The 17,753-nt window shown below is 49.7% G+C and overlaps 1 protein-coding gene across 1 annotated transcript in view; it reads right to left on the bottom strand.

Moving 5' to 3' along the window:
* Positions 1–17,242, bottom strand: part of CLPTM1 (CLPTM1 regulator of GABA type A receptor forward trafficking) — a 114,843-nt gene extending 97,601 nt beyond the window's left edge. Inside the window, exon 1 of the mRNA XM_075323674.1 lies at positions 17,028–17,242. Within this exon, the coding sequence (XP_075179789.1) occupies positions 17,028–17,237 (210 nt within the window). The 5' untranslated portion in view covers positions 17,238–17,242. The remainder of the gene's footprint in view (positions 1–17,027) is intronic.
* Positions 17,243–17,753: the final 511 nt, after the last annotated feature.

Below are 17,753 nucleotides of genomic sequence, written 5' to 3'. Positions count from 1 at the left end.
TCGGCGCTGACTATAGAACAGCGTCTCTCCCTTTCCCTGATTGACAGGGTGGGGGCGGGAACGAAGCGGAGCTAGGCCGCAAAAGCCGGGGACTAGATTTATAAGCGCCGCCGTCGTAAAAGCACGGTCGGCGCTAAGTCCCCGGCGCACTACAAGTCCCAGCCGCGCCGCCGCTCCCGGAGCGGCCGGCGCAGTAGTTCCCAACACATAAAGTCACTCAGCTAAGCTGCAGTGACTCTAACCCCAGCGCGCAGCGCTACTGTCCCCGGCGCACTAGCACACCCAGCAAGTCTGGAGTGTGCGTGGCTTGTCTGTGCGGGGACACAGAGTACCTGACTGTTGCAGGGCCTTGTCCCTGACGGTACTCAGCTCCTCCAGCAGGGTCTCTGGGTCTGTGGATGGAGCCCGGCCTCAGGGTTTGGGGGCCGGTAAGATCCCACTTCCACAGAGCCCCTCAGGGGGATGGGGAAGGAAAGCAGCATGTGGGCTCCAGCCTCCGTACCCGCAATGGGTACCTCAACCTTAACAAACCGCAAGTGGGGTGAGAAGGGAGCATGCTGGGGGCCCCATATGGGCCCTCTTTTCTTCCATCCGATATAGTCAGCAGCTACTGCTGACTAAACAGTGGAGCTATGCGTGGATGTCTGACCTCCTTCGCACAAAGCTTGAAAACTGAGCAACCGTGATCTCACGGGGGGTGTATAGCCAGAAGGGGAGGGGCCTTACACTTTTTAGTGTAATGCTTTGTGTGGCCTCCGGAGGCAGTAGCTATACACCCAATCGTCTGGGTCTCCCAATGGAGCGCCGAAGAAAACCACTTTCTGCGAAAGGCGTGAGAGAGAAATATCTCTCATTGGCTCGAATGGTGGTTTCTGAAGAACATCAGCACCCTGTTCAGATCCGAAGGTTGTAACGGCCGCTTGTAAAAAGGAACGATGTGACAAACCCCCTGCAGGAACGTGCGTACCTGTGGAAGTCTGGCTAGGCACTTCTGGAAAAAACACAGAGCGCTGAGACTTGTCCCTTAAGGGAGCCGAGCGACGAACCCTTTTCCAGTCCAAATTGAAGGAAGGACAGGGAAGAGGGCAAGGCAAATGGCCAGGGAGAAAAAACCCTGAGCAGAGCACCACGACAGGAATATTTTCCGCGTCCTGTGGTTAGACCTTGGCGGACGTTTGTTTACAAGCCTGTCTCATAGTGGCAATGGCTTCTTGAGATAATCCTGAAGACGCTAGAATCCAGGACTCAATGGCCACACAGCCAGGTTGAGGGCCCCAGAATTCAGATGGAAAAAACGGCCCTTGAGACAGCAATTCTGGTCGGTCTGGCAGTGCCCCCGGTTGGCCGACCGTGAGATGCCACAGATCCGGGACCACGACCTCCTCGGCCAGTCTGGAGCGACGGGGATGACGCGGCGGCAGCCGCGGCAGTCTGCCGTGATCTTGCGTAACACTCTGGGCAACAGTGCCAACGGTGGGAGCACGCAAGTAAGCTGAAACTGCGACCAGTGTTGAACGAAGGCGTCTGTCGCCATAGCTCTGGGATCTTGAGACTGTGCCATGAACGTCGGAACCTTGTTGTGGTGCCGGAACGCAATTAGGTCGACGTCCGGCATGCCCTAGTGGCAACATATCTCGTGAAACCCGTCCTGGTGAAGGGACCCTTGCTCTGCGTCCATGCCCTGGCGACTGAGAAAGTCTGCCCCAAGTATTCCACGCCTGGGATGTAAACTGCGGATATGGTGGAGGCTGTGGCTTCCATCCACAGCAGAAGCCGCCGGACTGTAAGCCACCGCTGTGGAGTTGTCCGACTGAACTCGGATCTTCTTACCTTCCAGCCACTGCTGGAACGCTTTTAGGACGAGATACACTGCTCTGATCTCCAGAACATTGATCAGAAGCGAGGACTCAATGGTGAGTCCACGTACCTTGAGCCCTGTGGTGGAGAAAAATTGCTCCCCACGGAAACCTACTCACGTCCGTCGTGACCACTGCCCAGGATGGGAGAAGGAAGGAATTTCCCCTCGACAATGAAGTGGTATGCCTGAGAGAGGGAGACGTTCCTGTTGAGGAATGTCGGTTTCCTGTCTCCTTGCGTAGGAGTCCCTTTAGGACGCTGATGAACACTGCGTGAAAGGGACTGCCCCCATTGCTGCCACCATCTTCCCGAGGAAGTGCGTGGGGCGCCTCAAGGGGAGTGACTGACCTAGAGATTGCACCCCCGTCTGTAGTGAACGGTGTTTGTTCAGCGGAAGCTTCACTATCGCTGAGAGGGTATGACAACTCCATGTCAAGATATGTCAGCGATTGGGCCGGTGTCAGAATTGACTTTGGAAAATTGATGATCCACCCGAAAGTCTGGAGAGTATCCAGAGTAGCGGTGAGGCTGTGCTGGCATGCCTCTTGAGAGGGAGCCTTGACCAGCAGATCGTCTAAGTAAGGGATCACCGAGTGACCCTGAGAGTGTAGGATCGCAAGTACTGCAGCCATGATCTTGGTGAAAACCTGTGGGGCTGTCGCCAGGCCGAACGGCAGTGCCACGAACTTCAGGTGTTCATCTCCGATGGCGAAGCGCTGATGCTCTGGAGCAATAAGTACGTGGAGATAAGCCTCCTTGATATCGATCGATGCAAGGAAATTTCCTTGGGACATTGAGGCGATGACGGAGCGGAGGGATTCCATCCTGAACCGCTTGGCTTTTACATGTTTGTGGAGCAGTTTTAGGTCCAGGACAGGACGGAAAGATCCGTCCTTCTTTGGGACCACAAACAGGTTGGAGTAAAAACCGTGACCCTGTTGCTGAAGAGGAACCGGGATCACCACTCCTTCTGTCTTCAGAGTGCCCAGCGCCTGTAGCAGAGCATCGGCTCGCCCGGGAGGCGGGGATGTTCTGAAAAATCAAGTCGGAGGACGAGAGTTGACTCTATCCTGTGACCGTGAGACAGAATGTCTCTCACCCAACGGTCCTTAACCTGTGGCAGCGAAATGTCTGAAAGGCGGGAGAGCCTGTCTCCGACCGAGGATGGGGTGTGAGGGCCGTAGGTCATGAGGAAGCCGACTTGGTGGCGGCACCTCCGGCGGTCTTTTAAGGGCGTGCCTTAGACCGCCATGGATCGGAGTTCCTCTGACCCTTCTGAGGACGTTTGGGCGAGGAGAATTGGGACCTGCCCGCGCCCGGAAAGGACCGAAACCTCGACTGTCCCATTCTTCTGTTGGGGTAATCTTGGTTTGGTCTGGGGTAAGGATGTTTCCTTTCCCAGGATTGGTTGATGATTTCATCCAGCCTCTCACCAAACAAACGGTCGCCAGAAAATGGCAAACCGGTTAAGCACTTTTTTGGAAGCTGAGTCTGCCTTCCATTCCCGAAGCCACAAGGCCCTGCGTATTGCCACCGAATTGTCGGCTGCAACCGCCGTACGGCTCGCAGAGTCCAGGACAGCATTAATAGCGTAGGACGCAATGCCGAAGTTTGAGAGGTTACAGACGCCACTTGCGGCGCAGACGTACGTGCAAGTGCGTCAATTTGCGCCTGACCCGCTGCAATAGCTTGGAGCGCCCATAGGGCTGCGAATGCTGGAGCAAAAGGCGCGCCGATGGCTTCATAGATGGATTTCAACCAGAGCTCCATCTGTCTGTCAGTGGCATCCCTGAGCGAATCCCCATCTTCAACTGCCACTATGGATCTAGCCGCCAGTCTAGAGATTGGAGAATCCACCTTGGGACACTGAGTCCAGCCCTGACCACGTCAGGGGGGAAGGGATAAAGTGTATCCTTAAAGCGCTTGGAAGAAACGCTTATCCGGACAAACTCGGCGTGTCTGGACTGCCTCCGAGACGTCAGAGTGATCCAGAAACCTACTCGATGTACTCTTGGGGGACCTTGAGAAGGTGACCCTTCTGCTGGATGAGCCTGAGAGAGAAACATCCAGCATCATTTTTATGGACGCAATAAGAGCATTCACTATGGCGTCCGCCTCAGGGATATCAAGGTAGAGAGCGGCATCAGGATCAGAATCCTGATCAGCCACCTCCTCTTCTGATACAGAGAGTCATTTCTCTGAGACCCTGAACAATGTGATGAGGTCGAGGGGGTGTCTAAGCGAGCTCGCCTAGGCGGTCTGGGACTGCAGTCCGTGTCAGAGCTTCACCCTGGGACCTCTGAGACACCCCGGGGGAACATTGTTGTTCCAACTGAGGGGAATAGAGGGCAGTGATTGTACAGTGCCCATGGTCTGAGATACCAGTCTGGACTGCCAGCTTCTAGTATTTTAGCCATAGTCTCAGAAAGTCTGTCAGTAAAAACTGCAAACTCCCTCCCTGTCACCTGGATCTGTTTGGTTGTTGTCCCTGGGACCCCTTGAGCAGAGGCCAGAACAAATGCCACAGGGGTCCACCATGAGGGTCAATGGAACCTGCCGGTTTGCACATGCAGCGCTGGCAGCTCAGTAAGCCTGTGTTTTGTTGCCCCTTGAGCCACACCACAGGGTATATGACCAGAAAATTGACTGTGCACCATACAGTGTAAAGTATAGCAAAGATATAAACTCTAAACACACTACTACACCAGTGAAATCAGCACCTCAGGTGCTGCTTACCGCCCGCTGAAAGCGGTTGTGTGGCCCCCTGAACTCGTGCCTGGGTCCCCCAGAGTTTGTCTCCCCTCTGCAGCGTCCTAGGAGCTGACAGTAATGGCTGCCGGCGTCCTGAGGAGATGAGGGAGTCGTGGGCGTGACCGAGAAAGTGCGGGAGTTGGAGTCACAGTGTGCACAGTGAGGGGGGTGGAGTATGCAAAGCATGCTCCAGCCCTCAGTGCTGCTCGTCCTGTGCAGCGTCCCGCCCTTCCCCTGACTGGCAGGGCTGAGGGCGGGAAGAACGGAGACTAGGCCCAAAAAGCCGGGGACTCTAGTTATAAGCGCGGCCGCCGTAAAAGCGCGGCCAGCGCAGAGTCCCCGGCGCACTACAAGTCCCAGCCGCGCCTCAGTAAAAACAATGGCGGCGGCGGTCAGCGCGGCCGTCCCCATACACAAATACACTCAGCACCGCTGCAGTGTATAATGGCACCAAAGGCGGTCAGCGCCGCAGTCCAATTGTCAACTGGGAATCCCGTGAGAGCACGGGGGGTGTATAGGCAGAAGGGGAGGGGCTTAACACTTTTAAGTGTAATACTTTGTGCAGCCTCCGGAGGCACAGCCTATACACCCAATTGTCTGGGTCTCCCAATAGAGCGACAAAGAAAAGCGGGTTGTTTTAAAGTTTTGGGATATTTGTAACCTATTTTTTGCAAATGTTATTAGTCTATGATTTTGTAATATACACCAAGCCCACCAGCCGGATATCAGAGGGGCGCCAATATGGCACCTACCATTTCAGTCTATGAGGACGTCATGTTCGGGCTAGGAACCCGCATCTGGTCTATCTATAGTGGTCCGTATGGGGCTTAAGGGTGAGAGTCCCCAGATTAGGGGCTACTCTTCACAGACTTTTTCTAGTCGAGAAGGGTCTTAAGACACGTGTATATCTGAATGGACAAATATCAGTTTATCCTATGGGTGTCTGTTTCTACAGAGATCAGAGACGAGCTGTAATTGCAGACAGTGCCTTCAGGCAAGAAAGGCGCAATTTTGTCCACCGTAATTTCCACTGTCATCTAAAAAAAAAGCCCAATATGTTTCCAGCCAAAACACGACCTGACTAGACTCTTGTATTATACACAGAAGAAATGTTTCCACCACAGAGGGAAAAAAACAAAAAACCTGCTGACACCACAAACACTGGGCAGATAGGGTCAGGAGTCTGAAAACCATAGTAACACCTCGCAAAAACCAATATAATGGGAAGGTAACGTGGCCTCCAACACCCCAGAGCCAGAAACACCTCAGCTTCTGCACTTTCTATATAATATGTCCGTCATGGCTACGTTCTGACAGGAATACCTGCGCCACCAAGCCTGGACGATGGGAAATACCCACAAATGTGAAAATCTGAGGTAACATGATATGTGCGGGTGTTTTATAACAGATAGCAAGTGACTTTCTCCTCAGATCTTACAGGCTCTCCATTTTATAATGGCTCTGTCCAATCAGTGATTCGCCAGCGGCTGTGATACTACAACTCCCAGCATGGCATGAGCCTCCTCCACATTTTCCACACCACCTAAAATATTTATCACTAAAAAATACAGCAAGTCTCTAAAAATAAACACAATAGCAGAGCAGGTTATTACAACAATAGGGCGGTGGATTCATAAAGACCGGCGTTTCGTGCACCAAAGAAGGGAGCGCTGAGGTAAAATGCGACAATTCACCAAACCGAGAGCATTCCTCTCACCAAACTTAGCGAGTCTTTCAATTGCAGAGCGCCGGCATTTCTGTATATCAGAAACATGCCATAACTTAAAGATGGCTGAGGGTCTGACATTTGGGGCCCCCATACCGATCCTCGGAACAGAGGGCACCGCTGCAGTTTTTCCTCTTCACAGGGGTAATCCCGTCTACCGCTGCAGCGCATCTCAATATGGCTGACTGCACTCAGGTGGCCGATCCTGAGAGCGTACCCTCGGTTTTAAGATTCAATTTTGGGATCCCAAAATTCAAACACCCGAAATAATAAAAGGGTTATTCCCATCATTAAAAGTTTTCATAAATAGCATAAGTAATAATGTGCATAACAGGGGTGGGGGTGCAATCACTGGGACCCCAACTGGTAAAAAAAAAAAAAAACAAGGTTCTGGCGTGCCCTATCGAAGACACAGCACCATCCTCTACAAGAATATACGGAGAGGTGAGGTGATGTGTATGCATGGACATGGCACCATCCTCTACAGTACTGCTAATATATACTATACACTGCTCCTGACAGTCCTGTAAAGAATATACAGAGAGGTGAGGTGATGTGTATGCATGGACATGGCACCATCCTCTACAGTACCGCTAATATATACTATACACTGCTCCTGACAGTCCTGTAAAGAATATACAGAGAGGTGAGGTGATGTGTATGCATGGACATGGCACCATCCTCTACAGTACCGCTAATATATACTATACACTGCTCCTGACCGTCCTGTAAAGAATATACAGAGAGGTGAGGTGATGTGTATGCACGGACATGGCACCATCCTCTACAGTACCGCTAATATATACTATACACTGCTCCTGACAGTCCTGTAAAGAATATACGGTGAGGTGATGTGCATGCGCGGACATGACACCATCCTCTACAGTACTGCTAATATATACTATACACTGCTCCTGACAGTCCTGTAAAGAATATACGGTGAGGTGAGGTGATGTGCATGCGCGGACATGACACCATCCTCTACAGTACCGCTAATATTATACTATACACTGCTCCTGACAGTCCTGTAAATATACGGCGAGGTGAGGTGATGTGTATGCACGGACATGGCACCCTCCTCTACTGTACCGCTAATATATACTATACACTGCTCCTGACAGTCCTGTAAAGAATATACAGAGAGGTGAGGTGATGTGCATGCACGGACATGGCACCATCCTCTACAGTACCGCTAATATATACTATACACTGCTCCTGACAGTCCTGTAAAGAATATACAGAGAGGTGAGGTGATGTGTATGCACGGACATGGCACCATCCTCTACAGTACCGCTAATATATACTATACACTGCTCCTGACAGTCCTGTAAAGAATATACGGTGAGGTGAGGTGCATGCGCGGACATGACACCATCCTCTACAGTACTGCTAATATATACTATACACTGCTCCTGACAGTCCTGTAAAGAATATACGGTGAGGTGAGGTGATGTGCATGCGCGGACATGACACCATCCTCTACAGTACTGCTAATATTATACTATACACTGCTCCTGACAGTCCTGTAAATATACGGCGAGGTGAGGTGATGTGTATGCACGGACATGGCACCCTCCTCTACTGTACCGCTAATATATACTATACACTGCTCCTGACAGTCCTGTAAAGAATATACAGAGAGGTGAGGTGATGTGCATGCACGGACATGGCACCATCCTCTACAGTACCGCTAATATATACTATACACTGCTCCTGACAGTCCTGTAAAGAATATACGGTGAGGTGAGGTGATGTGCATGCGCGGACATGACACCATCCTCTACAGTACTGCTAATATTATACTATACACTGCTCCTGACAGTCCTGTAAATATACGGCGAGGTGAGGTGATGTGTATGCACGGACATGGCACCCTCCTCTACTGTACCGCTAATATATACTATACACTGCTCCTGACAGTCCTGTAAATAATATACAGAGAGGTGATGTTCACACACTAACACGGCTCCATTCTCTACAGTACTGCCAGTATATACCGTACGCTGCTCCTGACAGTCCTGTAAAGAATATACAGCGAGGTGAGGTGCATGTGAGGACACGGTTCCATTCCAACAGAACCTTTTAGAACCTTGTTCGAGATTGGCGAGACTCCCATAGATGTACTAGAGATCAACCACTCTTTGAATAGGTGATAACTGTTAATAATGGCAGTACCCCTTCAAATAATGGCATATCCTAGAGATAGCAAACCAGACATTGCTAGTCATTTGAAGGAAATGGACGGCGCATGGGGATTCTTCACACCGGGGATAAGGTGGACCACCACTTCTAAGTACGGAGCAGTCCTATAGGACATTTCATTCCAAACACACGAAACCATAGAGATGTCTGCATTGTGTCTGTAGGAAGTTACAACATCACTCAAAATAAAAACTGGGGATTCTAGTTTTTTGACTTCTCAACCAATTGTGCAAGAATTTATGTAACACCGCCCCTGAAGTCATGTTTGGGCACCCACGTGACCCAACAAGCCCAAAATAAAATGACTGCAGCAGCCCCCACTTTTCTAAACACACAATAACCCTTTAAAGCGACTGCAGACTGGTCCACACATGTGGCCGATATAATAATATTTATTCATATATACTGTATAGCGCTATTAATTCCAGAGCGCTTTACATACATTGGCAACACTGTCCCCATTGGGGCTCACAATCTAAATTCCCTATCAGTATGTTTTTGGAGTGTGGGAGGAAACCGGAGACCCTGGAGGAAACCCACGCAAACACGGGGAGAACATACAGACTCCTTGCAGATGTTGTCCTTAGTGGGACTAGAACCCAGGACCCCAGCGCTGCAAGACTGCAATGCTAACCACTGAGCCACCATGGCGCCCATGTAGTAATGTGTATGCTTCACCAACCTACCAACTATCAGCTATCCAGTGGATTTTTGGAAACTGGAATACCCCCTAAATTATGAAGTGTCTGGATAATTTTTGGACATGCAAATCTTAATGGTCTAAACCTAGAGGCATAATAGCTTTTACCATGATCTGATGCACTTTCTGCATGATATTTACAGCACAACAATGGGCCTACCGTAGTGTGCAGCGCTGCAGAACTGTCAGATGACGGAGCCAGAACACGGCAGGATTACTTACTAGTTATGTCTGGCCCAGATACAGATAAAGTAGAACTATAGAACTGTAGTGATAGGGCAGCCATAGACGTCAACCATCCCAGCCCCAGCATGGTGAGGAGTCCGACCATCATGGCGGAGGTAATGTCACCTGATCGGTGTCACTCATAAGTTTTGGGAAGTCCAAAGGAAGAGGATCACGACTTTTTTTTTTTTTTTTTTTAAAAAGGTACCAGAATTTTTTTTTCAACAGTATAAATGGCAATCAAGCTCGAAATGATGACGTTATAACCACCATCGTGAATCCGCACAAAATTCTGGTGAAGTTCAGTGCTTTATCTCGGGGAGGTTTAGCAGAACGTTAGTGTTCCTGGCCAGAAGCAAAAACGCACATGAATTCTGGCCGTGTGATATGAAATAACACATATTACACAAGTAATTATAACCCTTTTAAAAGGAGTCTGTCACCAGATTTTTGCTCCCCTATTTGAGAACAGCATAATGTAGAGACAGATCCCCTGATTCCAGTGATATGTCACTTACTGAGCTGTTTGCTGTTATTTTGATAAAATCAATGTTTTCTCTGCTGCAGATCTAGCAATTACAGTGCCTACAAGTAGTATTCAACCCCCTGCAGATTTAGCAGGTTTACACATTCGGAATTAACTTGGCATTGTGACATTTGGACTGTAGATCAGCCTGGAAGTGTGAAATGCACTGCCGCAAAAAAGAATGTTATTTCTTTTTTTTTTTTTAAATTGTGAAAAGTTTATTCAGAGGGTCATTTATTATTCAACCCCTCAAACCACCAGAATTCTGTTTGGTTCCCCTAAAGTATTAAGAAGTATTTCAGGCACAAAGAACAATGAGCTTCACATGTTTGGATTAATTATCTCTTTTTCCAGACTTTTCTGACTAATTAAGACCCTCCCCAAACTTGTGAACAGCACTCATACTTGGTCAACATGGGAAAGACAAAGGAGCATTCCAAGACCATCAGAGACAAGATCGTGGAGGGTCACAAGGCTGGCAAGGGGTACAAAACCCTTTCCAAGGAGTTGGGCCTACCTGTCTCCACTGTTGGGAGCATCATCCGGAAGTGGAAGGCTTATGGAACTACTGTTAGCCTTCCACGGCCTGGACAGCCTTTGAAAGTTTCCACCCGTGCCGAGGCCAGTCTTGCCCGAAGAGTCAAGGCTAACCCAAGGACAACAAGGAAGGAGCTCCGGGAAGATCTCATGGCAGTGGGGACATTGGTTTCAGTCAATACCATAAGTAACGTACTCCACCGCAATTTTCTCCGTTCCAGACGAGCCCGTAAGGTACCTTTACTTTCAAAGCGTCATGTCAAGGCTCGTCTACAGTTTGCTCATGATCACTTGGAGGACTCTGAGACAGACTGGTTCAAGGTTCTCTGGTCTGATGAGACCAAGACGAGATCTTTGGTGCCAACCACACACGTGACGTTTGGAGACTGGATGGCACTGCATACAACCCCAAGAATACCATCCCTACAGTCAAGCATGGTGGTGGCAGCATCATGCTGTGGGGCTGTTTCTCAGCCAAGGGGCCTGGCCATCTGGTCCGCATCCATGGTAAGATGGATAGCACGGCCTACCTGGAGATTTTGGCCAAGAACCTCCGCTCCTCCATCAAGGATCTTAAGATGGGTCGTCATTTCATCTTACAACAAGACAACGACCCAAAGCACACAGCAAAGAAAACCAAGGCCTGGTTCAAGAGGGAAAAAATCAAGGTGTTGCAGTGGCCTAGTCAGTCTCCTGACCTTAACCCAATTGAAAACTTGTGGAAGGAGCTCAAAATTAAAGTCCACATGAGACACCCAAAGAACCTAGATAACTTGGAGAAGATCTGCATGGAGGAGTGGGCCAAGATAACTCCAGAGACCTGTGCCGGCCTGATCAGGTCTTATAAAAGACGATTATTAGCTGTAATTGCAAACAAGGGTTATTCCACAAAATATTAAACCTAGGGGTTGAATAATAATTGACCCACACTTTTATGTTGACAATTTATTAAAATTTAACTGAGCAACATAACTTGTTGGTTTGTAAGATTTATGCATCTGTTAATAAATCCTGCTCTTGTTTGAAGTTTGCAGGCTCTAACTTATTTGAATCTTATCAAACCTGCTAAATCTGCAGGGGGTTGAATACTTCTTGTAGGCACTGTATACAGAGCTCATGAATAGGCTGGACTACCTGCAGCATGCCAAGTAGTCCTGTAATGATAATCTACTGCTGATTAATCAGTGATTATCAAAACTACACTTAGCAGCCCAGTAAGTGACATATCACTGGAATCAGGATCTCTGTCTATACATTATGCTGCTCTCAGATTAGGTGGCAAAAACCTAGTGATAGATTCCCTTTCATACAAGTATTTATTTGGGGGAAGAAAAAAAACAAAAAAAAAAAAAACCCACTTATGCCAAAAAAGTGCACATTAGAAAATCTAGCCAAAGTGGCAACCTACATCTTTAGGTTGAAATCAGTCTCGAGTATGGACGACTGAGTACAGATTGGGTTCAAGATGTCGGACCCATAACACCTTACTATCACCTGAGTGATAGTGCATGGTGTGTAAAAATATTTCAGCCCAATGTGTATGTACCCGGACTAGTCCTGGAGCGCCAAAACATGGATAGGGACTGGCTCAACTGCTAACAAGAAGGTGCTTGGAGAAAGGGACTACGTTAATATAAAAGAATAGCTCCAGCACACAAAGGAGCAAAAAGCACTAAATAATGCAAACAGTGTTTTTATTAATTTTCTGCAAAAAGACAGGACACCTCAAAGCCAACGTTTCGCCCTGACAGAAACTTTGCATACTGATGCAAGAGTCAAAAGTGAAGTGGGTAGGGTGGGAAGAGCGCCTTATAACAGCCAGTGGGGATGAGGACAGGGTCCCAGGAGTCAATGGTGGCAGCGGCATGTAGCTACACACCGCTGCCACCATTGCTTCTTTGGACCCTGTCCTCATCATCAGTATGCAAAGTTTCTGCAACTACGGGCACCTTACCTGAGATGTGGTCTAGAGATGACAAACCCGCCGAATTTCCCTCACCCTTATGATACGCGAATCCTTGATAAAGGCTGTCACAGGCCGAAACATTGGCTTTGAGGTGTCCTGTCTTTTTGCAGAAAATTAAAAACACTGTTTGCATTATTTATTGCGTTTTGTCCCTTTGTGTGCTGGAGCTATACTTTCATAATAACGTAGTCCTGGAGCGCCGTCACTTATCACCCGGCCATGATCGCCATATGACCACTGCAATAGTAGCCACTTTAGCTATTGACTCGTAGCATGGTCTAGTGTTGGGTGAGAGAACCAACTCCTGCCATTTAATACCAATAAGTAGAAAATGCAGCCTTAGGGTACCGTCACACTTTAGCGACGCTCCAGCGATCCCACCAGCGATCTGACCTGGTCAGGATAGCTGGTGCATCGCTACATGGTCGCTGGTGAGCTGTCAATCAGGCAGATCTCACCAGCGACCAGTGACCAGCCACCAGCGACGCGTGGAAGCGATGCTGCGCTTGGTAACTAAGGTAATTATTGGGTAACCAAGCGCTTGGTTACCCGATATTTACCTTGGTTACCAGTGCACACCTTAGCGCTGGCTCCCTGCAATCGTAGCCAGAGTACACATCGGGTTAATAAGCAAACCGCTTTGCTTATTTACCCGATGTGTACTCCGGCTACGTGTGCAGGGAGCCGCCACTGGCAGCCTGAGATCGGCGGACGCTAGTAACCAAGGTAAATATCGGGTAACCAAGCAAAGCACTTCACTTGGTTACCCGATATTTACCTTGGTTACAGCTTACCGCAGGCTGCCAGACGCCGGCTCCCTGCACATTCAGATCGTTGCTCTCTCGCTGTCAAACACAGCGATGTGTGCTTCACAGCGGGAGAGCAACGTCCAAAAAATGAACCAGCACTGTCTGTAACGAGCATCGATTTCACAGCAGGGGCCAGATCGCTGCTCAGTGCCACACACAGCGAGATCGCTGATGGGGTCACTGCTGCGTCACAAAAACCGTGACTCAGCAGCGATCTCGCTATGAAAAGTACCCCTTAGTTGGACTGAAAGTGACCACTATCATTAATGAGTAATCAGTTCCAAAAACACAAACCCTGGGGGAGGGGGCGGTCACACCTCCATTAATTACAAAAGATTGTGAATCCGCCAGTAAACTGGTTAATAATAAGTGAAAGCCATAAAAATTCCTGATTAAGGTGCAAGCAGACAAACATTTCAGTACAAAGGAATATCTGGTGCAGCGGAGAACAGACAACACTGTGGTTAATGGCTCGGCCGAAATTCACCAGCAAGATGCAAATTCCCTGGTAAAAGCCTAGGGTGGGAATTCCAGCTGCCTGGCACTGCTTTGTGAAAGGCGGTAGAAAGTTCAGTGCCATCTTTAAGGCTATGTGCCCACGGGACTATGTAACCGCGGATATATCAGCAAGTTTCCCGCAGCAGCTCCCCAGAATCCGCAGCTATCCATTGCTGCGGGATTCCAGCTAAATAGCTGCGGTAAACCTGCGGACATTCATGCAACTTACCTGTGGAAGTCCTGACCTATCTCCATAGTGGAGAAGCGGGAGATCCGCAGCCAATTCCACAGGAATAATTGACATGCAGTTACGTGCGGCTGCGGGACATCCGCAGCATGGTCCGCAGCCGCACATACCGCAGCATTGATACAGCGCTCCCCAAATCCAATAGGGTAACATGGGGAGTGTCTGTACTTGCTAAAACCTGCAGATTTATCTAGAAAATCCAGATAAATCTGCAGGTTTTCCGCGGCAAAATCCGTGGGTAAATAGTCCCGTGGGCACAAAGCCTAAGGGCCCCGTCACACACACAGATAAATCTTTGGCAGATCTGTGGTTGCAGTGAAATCATGGACATATTGTTCCATTTGTACACAGCCGCAAACCTGGCACTGATTGTCCACAATTTCACTGCAACCACAGATCTGCCGCAGATTTATCTCTGTGTGTGACAGGGCCTTAACAGTCTACAGCTGCCCCTTCATATCATATATAGATCAGAACGTGGCTAATCAGTCATCTGCAGGATGAGTCATACAATTTACTTCCCCGAGCAAAGCTGGCACATAAGAGGCTCTCCGATGCAATCTCTGGTGCATCCTGAGGATTAGCCACGCCAATGAAGGTGTGACTGCGGAGAGTTGATGATCGGCGGGTACATGCAGAAGTGAGGGCTGACGGACAGTCCACTAAGGGATGCCAAAAAGACAAGTGCAGTGCACCTGTGCAAAATAGCAAAAAAGTCAGCAGGAAATGCCAGTGATTTCAACTTACGATGGAAATATTACAACATAACAGATTGGTCACGTAACAGAAAAAAAAACACCCCATGCCCTGTATGTGCGAGGCTCTGTTTGGGCACTGATATGGAGTTTGAAGAACGCCTGTCTGGACCCAGTACATGGCTGCAGGGCGGCTCCGTCTCTGCGAGACTTGGCACAACCATCTACTCCATTGTGAATGATTACAGGGGCCATTCTCTGCCTTCTTCACTGGGGGCCAAAAAGACGCTGCTGATGGTCCAGTGATGGATGCCTGCCAGGAATCACTCACCGGTCCCTTTAAGTAGGAAAGATGCAAAATAAGACACAGAGCCGGGACACTGCGATCCACACCCTGATAATAGCCCACTGGTGGGTTGATTGGTTTTGCCCACAACAGAAATGTATTGCATATACTCACAGTAGGATCGCCAGGACCCAAATGATCACAGGAAAGGGGTCTTATGCCTCCAGTACAGGGGAGAGTGGATGAAGTAGAAGCTTGAGGGCTGCCATATTATATCACCAGATCAAGCGTGTGTGTGCGCACGTGTGTGTCAGGAAACAATGTCCCAGTGATTGAAGGGTGGGGGAGGGAAAACGATCATGTTTTTCCTGTTATCAATAGGCAAAGGATGGTGGTGAGGTGGCTTCATCTCTCCAGTGATTGAGGAATGAAAAGGATGGGGGCGGGGTTAGTGTTCACCATCTTTCCAACAGTTACTGGGGAAGGATCTTGATCATCTTTATGATTTGGGGGGAGTCGTCTTAAATAATCTTTCCAGTGACTGGAGGGGTCTAGCTTTCCAGTTACAAAAAATAAGTGGGGTTGGAGGGGTGGTCATGATCACCTTTCTAGTTACTGGGGAGGGGGGGGGTCCATCTTTCTAGTTACTGGGGAGGGGGGGTGTCCATCTTTCTAGCTACTGGGGAGGGGGGGGTCCATCTTTCTAGCTACTGGGGAGGGGGGGTCCATCTTTCTAGTTACTGGGGAGGTCCATCTTTCTAGTTACTGGGGAGGGGGGGTCCATCTTTCTAGTTACTGGGGAGAGGGGGGGGTCCATCTTTCTAGTTACTGGGGAGAGGGGGGGGTCCATCTTTCTAGTTACTGGGGAGGGGGGGTGTCCATCTTTCTAGTTACTGGGGAGGGGGGGGTCCATCTTTCTAGTTACTGGGGAGGGGGTGTCCATCTTTCTAGTTACTGGGGAGGGGGTGTCCATCTTTCTAGTTACTGGGGAGGGGGTGTCCATCTTTCTAGTTACTGGGGAGGGGGTGTCCATCTTTCTAGTTACTGGGGAGGGGGTGTCCATCTTTCTAGTTACTGGGGAGGGGGTCCATCTTTCTAGTTACTGGGGAGGGGGTCCATCTTTCTAGTTACTGGGGAGGGGGTCCATCTTTCTAGTTACTGGGGAGAGGGGGGGTGTCTATCTAGTTACTGGGGAGAGGGGGGGTGTCTATCTAGTTACTGGGGAGAGGGGGGGTGTCTATCTTTCTAGTTACTGGGGAGAGGGGGGGGGTCTATCTTTCTAGTTACTGGGGAGAGGGGGGGGGGTCTATCTTTCTAGTTACTGGGGAGAGGGGGGGGGTCTAGCTTTCTAGTTACTGGGGAGAGGGGGGGGGGTCTATCTTTCTAGTTACTGGGGAGAGGGGGGGGGGTCTAGCTTTCTAGTTACTGGGGGCGGGTGTCGATCATCTTAACATTTACCGGGAGGGGGGTGTCAATCATCATTCCAGCTACAGAAGGGGGGGGTGGTCTTGATCACCTTTTTAATTTCGGGTGGGGGGGGGTCGATCAGCTTTCCGGTTACCGGGGTGGGGGTACCTCAATCTCAACATTTACTGGGAGGGGGATGTCTTATCATTCCAGTTACAGGTGGGGGGAGGGTGTCCATCATCCTTCCAGTTATTGGGGGTGTCGATCATCTTTCCAGTTACTGGGGGAGGGGGTGGGGGTTGTTGACCATCCTTCCAGTGGGGGTGAGGGGTCCCCTTTCTATTAGCTGGGAGGCCGTGTCCGGGTCCCTGCACTCGGGGTGGGTGGGCTGCAGTTTGCAGCACGGGCGGCCGCTCATCACACGTGACATAGGGAGGAATTTGGAAACTCGGTGATGGAGGCGGCGGTGCCGGGCATGGAGCTCAGCCCAGTGCTGGGGACGGCTCCACACTCACCCGGCATCTACACGTTACTCTGCTCTTCCCCTCCGCTCCCCGTGGATGTATAGGCCGAGGCGCGGAATACATTCACTTACCTGAGTCTCACCTCCCGGCGCCGCCATCTTGCTCTTTGCTCTGTCACTGCACTCGCCGGATCTCGGGAGAAGCAGCCGGGAAACACAGTCGCACGCACTACCGCAATCTCCACCAATGGCGGCTCGGAACGTCATCAGAAAGCGACGCGACGCGTGAGCTTCTGGGTCACCTTGCCGATGTCTTCCGGCGCTTGACGCAGCAGACGACATGTCCGTGAAGGGCAGCACAGGGGATGACTTGACGTGACGCCATGTTTGTAAAGGGCATGTTCACAGATGATCGTAGGCGAACGAGACTCCTCCCCTGGACACGCACGCACGGAAGTCGCAGCCATATTTGCGTAGAGCGCCGCACACTCTATAGTCGCCATGCTTCATAAGGGCGGAAGCGTCCTGCCCGACTGTGGGCTATGGGGCAGGAGCACTTGTTGCCAGGTTACATGGCTGACACTAGCCTGCAACACATTTATAGGAATATTTGGGATTTTTTCTGAGCCTATTATTTAATTATGAATAGACAATACTGGAGAATCTCTCCAGCCCATTCATTACCCAAAAAAAAAAAAAAATTCTGAAACCCCTGACCCCTTTTCCTCTGTTAATGGCGATGTATGGGGGCAACTTGATATTTGTGTAGAAAGCGGACATGTAATGATCCCCACTTGGGTTTTCAGACAACCCTCTGATTGCTTTTTATTGCATTTTTCTGGAGAAATACAGAAACGA

The sequence above is a fragment of the Anomaloglossus baeobatrachus genome, chromosome 9, assembly GCF_048569485.1.
Source record: "Anomaloglossus baeobatrachus isolate aAnoBae1 chromosome 9, aAnoBae1.hap1, whole genome shotgun sequence".
NCBI classification, from domain to species: Eukaryota; Metazoa; Chordata; class Amphibia; order Anura; family Aromobatidae; genus Anomaloglossus; species Anomaloglossus baeobatrachus.
Note: the sequence above shows the minus strand (reverse complement) of the source record. Positions and strands in the feature narration are given on the sequence as shown.